The sequence below is a fragment of the Ceratosolen solmsi genome, unplaced genomic scaffold, assembly GCF_000503995.2.
Source record: "Ceratosolen solmsi marchali unplaced genomic scaffold, CerSol_1.0 scaffold10, whole genome shotgun sequence".
Classification (NCBI taxonomy): domain Eukaryota; kingdom Metazoa; phylum Arthropoda; class Insecta; order Hymenoptera; family Agaonidae; genus Ceratosolen; species Ceratosolen solmsi.
In genome coordinates, this window is record NW_011948412.1 from 27,219,854 (window position 1) to 27,229,974 (window position 10,121).

General features: G+C 25.1%; 1 protein-coding gene across 2 annotated transcripts; it reads left to right on the top strand.

Annotated features, from left to right (window-relative positions):
* Positions 1-597: 597 nt before the first annotated feature.
* On the top strand, positions 598-8,464 carry LOC105363842 (uncharacterized). Of its 2 annotated transcripts, none has more exons than XM_011501644.1 (6): positions 598-2,679; positions 3,750-3,922; positions 4,705-4,852; positions 5,622-5,885; positions 7,194-7,415; positions 7,963-8,464. In XM_011501644.1, exons 1-6 carry the CDS (start codon positions 799-801, stop codon positions 8,410-8,412), a joined length of 3,138 nt encoding a protein of 1,045 aa, XP_011499946.1. In that variant the 5' UTR covers positions 598-798; the 3' UTR covers positions 8,413-8,464. The 2 variants fall into 2 exon arrangements, with proteins under 2 accessions (XP_011499946.1, XP_011499953.1); XM_011501651.1 differs by having other exon boundaries at positions 3,750-3,910.
* The last annotated feature ends 1,657 nt before the right edge of the window (positions 8,465-10,121 follow it).

The window sequence follows — 10,121 nt, forward strand, 5'->3', positions numbered from 1 at the left end:
TATATTTTTGGTATCAAAGTCAAGTTAGCAATCATTAACATATTATTATGTAAATACAATGATAAATATAATTGAAATAAAATATACTTAGAAATATATTCAAAAGAATTGTTTACTAATGATCATTCCACTTTTGTTTATATAACACTATAAGAAATAGTTTTATAAATTGAAAGTTTTTAAAATTTAATTTAATTTTTTTTAATTAATAATAAATTGCGTACTATTTTAAGATAATATTTAATATTTAAAATAATAATAATAATTTTTATAATGCTCTTTTACTACTTCATGTAATATTTACTTTTTAATACTCCCAAAAGTTAGAAAATAGTACAATCTAAATGCTAAACACTATGTTTAATATAAATGAAAATACATATATTTACATATATCGATGGTGTATATTTTCAGATTGTTCTGAAAAAAAATAAAAATGTATAATAATAATACAGTAAATCCTTATTTTAGGATCCTAAACTTAGGACTTACTATATCAGTAGAATATATTTCCTTACTACTCTAAAAATTAAATTATCTTAAATAATTGAGCATTTATAACTAAATGATTAAAATTTTTTCACAGAATTCTTTTACTCAAGGAGGGTGGATGCTGGGTAGGTGCTCGTCTTGGTTTCAAGTGATTCCGAACGCGTACGTGTTAGTAATCCTTATGGTAGGTGAAGGCCGTCCATGCAATTACCCCGGCGAGATCCAAGGGTTGAAGGGCTGGCCGCGTCGCTGGAGTCAATCGACTACTAGTAATACATATATTTAGAAGCTAATAGAAGCAGTAAAATGACTGATAGAAATCGGAACCTTCTACACGATAGCATCATTAATTACCATGCACAACACCAACCGATTAAGTCAACTAATCAGCAACAACCTGCATGTACTCTAGTAAATAATAACGTCGCCGATGGTGATGGATTGGCAGTTCTCTCACCAATAATAAGAAAGGAAGGCTTATATGCTAAAAAAGAAAATAGTAATTACCAGAGATTCGTGAATTATACGAAGGATGCATCAGCGAAGAAATTGCAAAAAGAATCGAAGGAGATTTTGGTAAATCATTCACCAAATGAACAGAATATTGGAGGAAAGTATCAACTTAAAAGAGGATTAGCTCCTTTACTTAGTTGGAAAAATGGAAGTCCTACCTTATTTTCTAGTTCACCAGAAAATGTTACATCAAGTAATAAGTTAATGATAAAAGAAAATGAGTTAATATTAGCATCTGTCGCAGCATCAAAAACACTTTCTAAATCCTCAGACACTGATATAAATAATGAAAACATAGAGAATCTAAGTAGCATCATCGATGAGCGACGAGAAATTGTAAAGCGCGAAAGAATGACGAGAAATCTTGAGTCTTTTTCACAGAGCTCAGATTTATTACCAGTATTGCATCCAAACCTCCATGATAAGCATCTAAAGCAAACAAATTATAAATTAACGGCTACAATATATTCCGATAGTACTTTTATAACTCCTACAGAAATCTCCCAAACTACATTAAATTTCCATTCAAGTATTATGTCATCCAACAAAAATAATAAAGACTCTAATTATCAAAACAATAAATTGTCAAATGACAGAAATAATACTACAGACAACCGAGATCCAAGCATTGAAATAACTCAAGGAATTCTTGTAAAAAAACAATATTTAGAACATAACTCAAATACTATACCTAATTCTATAAGTCGTGAGAAAAATCAATTTGAAGACATGGATAAGGACTCAATAGATGGATCAGAGACCATGCTAGAAATCTACGATGATGATGATTCTGAGCATTCCAATAATAATTTGAAAAAGAAGCCAAAAATTCCGGATGGTGGTTGGGGTTGGGTTGTAGTTGTTTCATCTTTAGTCATATCAATGATAGCCGATGGTGTATCATTTAGCTTCGGCCTTCTTTATATTGAATTTCTTTATGAATTCGAGGCTTCCAAATCTACTACAGCTTGGATAGGTTCACTCTTCATGGCCGTGCCTTTACTTTCAGGACCTATAATGTCAGCATTGGTAGATCGCTATGGCTGTCGTAAAATGACTATAGCAGGTGGCATAATTTCAGGAACGGGTTTTGTATTGAGTAGTTATGCGCACAGCATCGGGGTAATGTATTTGACGTTCGGCGTGCTGGCAGGATTGGGTTTGGGTTTGTGTTACGTCACTGCGGTTGTGAGCATCGCGTTTTGGTTCGATAAGAAGCGTACCCTTGCGGTAGGTTTGGGTGCTTGTGGAACTGGAATAGGTACATTTGTTTATGCACCTATGACAACATATTTCATCGAGGAGTATGGATGGCGAGGCTGTGTTCTTCTGTTGTCAGGTACCTTCTTCAATATGATCGTTTGCGGTACCGTAATGAGAGATCCTGAATGGTGGATACAGGAGCAGAAGAAACAGCAGGGACTGCTGTCTCCGAAAAACTTTCAGGGTGGCGTCAGTGGTAGATCGCAGGACGGAGGCAGATCTCAAAATAGTCCTGTAGATGAAGACTTTCCCGGAGTGGAAGAGTTAAGAAAGCTAATGAAAAGCGGCAAAGCGCCAGAGTATCTTTTACAGAATCTTAGAACAATCACGGAAACGCGATATAGTCCTGGTGGTAACCCAGCTTTCAGAAGTGTCGTTAATTTACCAACATTCGTCAGACAGAGTGAAAAGGTACAAGTGAAGTAATGTTTTATAATTCATAGTCATTAATTCATCAAATTAAATGCACCTAAAAATGAATACAATTCACATTGTATATTTTATACAATTTTGAAATTATAATTTGTACTCTAGCTAAATTATTATATATGAATAAATTAAATAAATCTATTTACTGTAAATTTCAAAAATTATTCTTCTTAATGTATGAAATATCTTTTTTTCTAAAATTTGTAACTTCTATTTAATATAATAATTATGAAAGCGAAATATATATATATATATAGACACAAAAGTATATTTTTTGATAGCTTGTATAATTAAAACGAATACATTAATGTTTATTTTAATTTGTTATAAAATTTTAAAAATTCATTTGAAATTAAACTAGGCTTCTTTTATAAACTGCAACAATTAATTTATAAATCATTAAATTAATAAAAAATTCAGAAGAAATAAATAGAATGGTACATGACATATTGATAACAAATTTTTCTTTTAATATTATTTGTTTAAAAACTTATTTAAATAAATAAATATTATTTAAATAAATACTTAAACCTTTTTGTCTGTTGATACTTAATACAATTAAGTATATGCCTTTAAACTGTGAGTAGTAAATTTTTCTTCAAACTTTACATTAATCTTGAAAATTTATTATATTACATATCATAGTTTATAAATTAATTTTCATTTTCTTAAATATTGCATATTGTTAAATTTAAAAAAAAATTTACTATAAGCATTTTAGTTAAGTATTTAAGTTTCTTATTGCATTAAAAAAAATGTTATTACATAAAGATATGAATTTTAAGATTTTAACGATTATAAATATATAACATAAAACAATTTGATATAACTTTTGTTTCTAATATAGAATTTATATTAATTTTATATTTTGAAATTAATTTCATAAATTTTAATTGTACGTTCTTTAAATATAATTTTAACAAACTAATTATATTATTTATTTGGAATAAATGGAGTTTTAATGTAAAATTATATTTATTGAATCATTGACAACTGTAATGACATTATTTTATTTCGAGTAATGAATAATTTACAACAATTGATTATTGGAGGTACCGCTGGAAGTTCTGGAGTCATTGTCATCAAATTCACGACTGTACAACGTCATTCTCGAAAACTATCCGAGTCTATTGCTATGTAGGAGTGCATCGGATAAGAAACTAGATGAATCAAATGGGGATGTTAACAAAAGTGGTGTCACCATGTCAATGAGGTTACAGGACTGGTCTGATATCTGCAACTTGCACTTTATGAATTTTTTTATTTACGCTTATTATCAGCACATAACAATCATAGACATTTTATGTTTTAATGAAAATGCTAAATATTCTTTCTTTTCTTGTGTTACCAACGTTTTTTCAAAAAACTTTTTTTTTAATGAAATTAAAAAAATTAGACAAGATATGCATTGCAGAAAGAAAAAAATCATTTATTTAAAAACAATAATGTTGATAATGATAATTTATACGCTTTTAAAATTACTAAAATGACTAAATGACGTTAATAAAATGAAAAAATCTTTGTCATTTTAAATGTTAATAATGAAAAATATAAAATGGATTTTGTTTTTTACTTTTATTTTGCTTCTTTGAATATTGTATAAGTTTTGAATATAATCTCGTGTTTTTAGAAATAATCCAATTTTTCTAATATTTTCTAATTTAAATACTTAAATAATATGAAATTGAAGTTCCTATATAATTTAATAACAATTTATTTCTTGTAATTATCATAAATTTATGATCAATAGAAAATATTTCATATATTTTATTATAAATCATTATTATTGAAATATTGAGTTGAAATATTAAGTATGTATAATTATGTTTCTAATTGTGACAGAAAAATATTTTTCATTTTAAAAACTATGTAAAATTATTTTTTATTAAAATTTATATTTTACTAGCAGTAATTATTTTATAAGGTATAAGCTTTTTTGAGTTACTTAAATATAATAATTACAACCCAAAAATTTTCTCTTCAGAATATTTTCTAATTTTCTGTTAGGCTCAAACAAGCAAAGGAAAAAGGAAAGAAAAGTCAGTCTCGGCCCGGCTCAATTCATGCTTCAACCAAGATTCTCGCGGCAAGAAGAATGTCGAGAAAAGATCTAGAGGAAGCAAACCCCTTATTGGCTAAAGAAATTGCTAAGGCTGTAAGATCATATGTACATATATTATTTTATAATTGCGGTATTTTTTTTTACTATATTATTTAAATTTGATTAAGGCATTATTTTATATATTTTTAAATAGTGAGTGGTTAACTGATTCAAATAAGTAGATACAAATATAATGAAATCAGTAAATTGTATAATATATATTATGGTACAATATATATATACATATATATATGCGCGCGCGTGTGTGTATGTGTATTAATGAATGTAGAACATACTTTTACTACGTAATTTTCACTTGCAAATCGCCACAAAATAAATTTTTTATAAAATCAAAACTATTTTAGATTAGAATTATAATTTTTAATTTTTATTGTATTTCACTGAAAGAATAAAATTATAATATATAAAATTAAATACATTAATATTATGTAAAATAGTTTTATGTAAAGTTGAAAATAAATTTTTTCAAATTTATTATATATTATATTATATGTAAAAAATGATTATATAATATTTTAATGAAACATGTAACTTGTAAAAATCACAAAAATTTCCTAATTAGTTTGTAAAAATTCTAAAATTTAAGTGTATTATTTCAGATTTTACCATAAACTTTGAATTATACCAGATTATTTTTTGTAGATAAATTTTCATGGAGTATTTGCGAATATATATTATCATGGTATATATTTGGATTTCAAATTAAAACAGTAATACTTGGATTATCTTGGAACTGGAGATAAATCAAAAGAAAAACTTTATGAAAAATTCAAATCCAATTAAATAGTATTGTTTCTGACAGATTGCCGATGCTGAGAGGGCAAAGTCCGTATCCAGATACCACCTTCCAGGATGCGCTACCGGTGTCGTGCGCACAGACTCTTTACCATGGCTGCGCCGTCAATTTAGCACAAACACACATTATTTTAAGGATATACGAGTGCATCGCAATTCTGTCATGTACAGGGGTGCGGTATTGAATTTGCATAAGTACAGACTGAGGGCAAGCAGTTGCCCCAACATTTATAGAAATAGCATGACTACGCTTGCCAAAGAGAATGAGGAGGTAGGACATCAGATTGACATATTCGATATTTTTTCATCACCGTTAACATACTTTACATATAATTAATTCAGACAAATTAGTAGTTTGATATCATCACACTACGATATTTATTATTCTTGATTATTCAATTCTTATTAGATGTGACTAATGCGATATTTTTTTCGTGCTAATAAAGCATATACATGCTTCTATTACAATCCAAATTGTAATTTCAATCAAACTTTGCTTGTTGAATAATACTAATTTCATTTTACTAATTTAATGATAATATCAATAAATTCTTTGAAAATTCATAAAATTTCTGTAAAAATCGATAACTGATTATTTTAAACGCTTATTATTATTTAAATACCATTAATCGGAAAAAATAAACTTAAATGTAGACAAAATTATTTACAAATACTTTTATTTAATTAAATTAATTAATTTATTTATAAAAATTGTTATTATATCTTATAATTTCTTATTCAAAGTGGAAATCATATAAAAAATATAATACTAGATTTAATTTTTATTAGTTATATATATAGTGTTATGTATATAGTTAATAGCACATATATAGTGTTATCTAATATGCTATTATATAAAATGATAAAAATTTAAATATCAAACATTAATTGTATCAATTAGGTAGTTTAAACATAAAGATATTCTTTCGAATAATTAAATTATTCTGTAGCCAATATCCAAATTTAAAATAAAAAAAAACAAAAAAATTACGCACTACAACATAAAGTTCGTTAATTATTATTGTAAAAAAATGTTTAAATATTTAATTCTAGTATTAAAAACTATAATAAATGTAATAACTAATAATTATATATTTAGCATAATATAATCTCATTTTATAATAATTCGATAAAAAATTGGCAGAAATATATTTCATAAATATATAATTTCAATTGCATGTATTTGCAATAAAATAAAAATAATTCTTTACAATAATTAGAAATACTTATAAAAGGTACAATTAGGTATTTTTTTTATTTAAGTATTTTAAGTGATTTATCATTTTAAAATTATGCATAAATTAATGGTTGCAGGTATATCATATTCATATATTAAAATATTACTCATTTGACTTCATTTTATAATTTATTATAATTTATTATAATTATTTATTTTATAAGAAAATGCATCTGTTTCTTGTTTGAATTATTTTGAAAATGATTTGTAGAAAAAAATTATATTCTACCATACTTGAAGCTAAGTTTGGCTAAAATTATTTAGCTGCATTTTATAATCTTTATATTTGATAGTAGTGCTTGTCTACTTTTTAAATTAATTACGTAACTTTTTCTCATGTAGAAATGGTACAGCGAACTAGTTGATTTGCTGAAAGGTATGATGGACTTCTCAATGTTCTCAGAACTTCACTTCTTGCTGTTATCCTTATCGACAATTCTCCTGTTTACTTGGTTTATCGTGCCTTATTTTTATCTTGCCGAGCATTTAACTAGACAGGGGTATCCTGAATCTAAGGCAGCGAATCTCTTAAGCTATATCGGCATTACGAATACAATAGGAATGGTAAAATAAAACATTATTTTTAAAATATTAGTAAATTTAATAAAAAGTAAATCACTAGTAATTTGGTGTACACTATTAATTTTATAAAAAGGAATATAAAAAAAATTTTAAAATAGATAAAATAAGTATAGCTTTATTATAAATAGTAGATCCGATAATATTAATATTGTCACGCAAAACAATATTAATCTTTTAGAATATTAATTTTTAGTACAATAGAAGATGTATATTTATAATTATTAATATATAAATAATTATTATTTGAACTCATTTTCATAGTAATTTCATATTTCATATCAATAATCCTCAATTTCAATATATCTTCTTTTTTAGAAATATTAAATTTAAGTAGTATTAATTTCCTAATAATTTTATTTTCACAATTCAAATTTATATTTAAATAAATCGTCTACTAACAAAAATTTATTAACAAAACAAATAACTTATAAATACTTTTTTTTAATCCTTGAAGAAATATAACACAATTTTATTATAATTAATATATTGAATTTGCCAATTTAAATAAATAAAATATATATTTCCATAGATTGGACTTGGCTGGGCAGGAGATCAACCATGGATGAATGTTACCAAAACATATACTTGTTGCTTAATTGCTTGCGGTATCTCAACTATTCTAATGCCCATTTTTACACACCATCATTACGCGTTAGTCGTAACTTCTTGCTGTTTTGGCCTTTTCTTTGCCAGCAACTTCAGTTTTACACCCGTCATCCTCGTAGAAATCATCCCCCTTGAACGCTTCACAACTGCTTACGGGCTTAGTCTGCTATGTCAAGGTATCGGTAATCTTCTGGGTCCACCATTAGCTGGTTGGATCTTTGATGTAACCGGCAGATGGGATCTGTCATTTATAATGGCAGGTGGCTGGATTATTGTTTCGGGTTTACTTATGGGTATAATACCCTATACTAAGAATAGAAAAATCTGGGGCAGCGGACCCGTGGAGATTGAGCGCGAAAGGGAATGCGCTTGATATGATTGATATGATTTATTGATATGAATGCACCTTGAATAGATCCTTAATTTATTTATTAGTCTTTTTTAACTGTTTCATACAATGAAAATTTCAAATATCAATGTTAAATATGAAAAATAATTATTCAAATATATATTTATTTTTCAACACAAAAATATCCTTTTTCTAATGGAATATTATTTCACGATTGAACTGTACACAATTCGATGTTTGTCGATTTCCGTACACATTTTACGATTTTATATTTTTGAGGTTTGATCATACGTTTGCAAGTTCGTGCATTTTAAATATGTTACATGATAAAATATTCTGAAGATATTGAATTTACGATTGTTTAATTGATTTCATGCTTACGTGAAATATTACTAAAACATTTAAAGATAGTTTTCTACATTTATATATCTATAATTTTCCTTATATTTAAACATGCATACATTTCATTAATATTAAAATTAGTAATAGTTTAGTAGATTTATTAAGTTAAAGAAACTACAGTATTTTCACTAAAATTGAGAAATCGCTCGATTTAAGTTCTTATACTACAAGTTGTGGTAATCAAAATTAAAAAAAAAGACTTCGCTTTAGTTAAAACGAGTATGTATGATGTACAATTAGAGTATTTCAAAATGTATTTGAGAATATAGCTGCAATTTTTTCATTGCAATTTTTAATAGAAAATTGATCTTGAATAAAAAAATTGATTTGATAAAGATTTTTAAAAATAATTCTTTTAAATACATTCATAGCTTTAATAAATTATACTTTATAAATTAAATTTAATAAATGCATTAATCTTTAGTAAATGTATATTTCTAATATTGATTACCATATAGATTAAATATATTTATATTTTCTTATATAATTATTGTAGTATTAGAATATAAAAAAGATTTACTATATTATAACATCAAATTTCCAGTATATTTTTAATATGTTACATCTTTATTAGTTATTTATATTAATAAAAATACTTAGAATTCACCGATTATATATTGAAAATATTATACATAACTTGATTTAGAAATTTTCTTAAAATATATCTTAAAATAATAATTGTTTTTAATACACATTAATATTATTGGAAAAGAGATTATATTAATTTTTATTGTTATGTAGATAGTGAAATATTTTTCTAAGAGATTAAAGGTGTAATGAAGGAAGATATTACCTTATGGCATACTTAAGTTTTTAATAATTTATATCGATTATCTCATTAAATTTGTCTTTAATAGAAAGATTTACTTATAAGGATAATTTTAAATAATAAAAATAATTTCATTTTACAAAGGTTATCACATTTTCTAACTAATATTATTATAGAACAAAAATAATTGAATACATACAAAATCTTGTGTAAAAATTTTGAAAAGAAATGGAATAAGTAAAATTTAAACATTTTATTATAATTTAACTTAGAACAATACACAAAAGATTTGTATTTATATAAAAAATTAAATAATATAAAATAAATTTTAAAAAGTAATTATTACTACAAAAGATACATGAAAAAATATTAATGTTTTAAAATACATCATTTAAAAACTATATAAATTAGACAATTTAAAAAAATTATCATATGTGAATATTATATTTAATTATTAAAAATAAAATATATATAACAATTAGTTGACGTGAATACCGTTTAATTAAAAATTTGTAGTATTCTTTAATTAAATAAATTTGACTAAATTTATTATAATATAAAT

Excerpts from the sequence above, each read along its gene's own strand:
- LOC105363842 (XM_011501644.1), top strand. The coding sequence starts at position 799 with ATGACTGATAGAAATCGGAACCTTCTACACGATAGCATCATTAATTAC. Across the intron at positions 5,886-7,193 it reads TTGCCAAAGAGAATGAGGAG|AAATGGTACAGCGAACTAGT; the intron begins GTAGGACATCAG and ends TTTCTCATGTAG. Across the intron at positions 7,416-7,962 it reads TTACGAATACAATAGGAATG|ATTGGACTTGGCTGGGCAGG; the intron begins GTAAAATAAAAC and ends ATATTTCCATAG.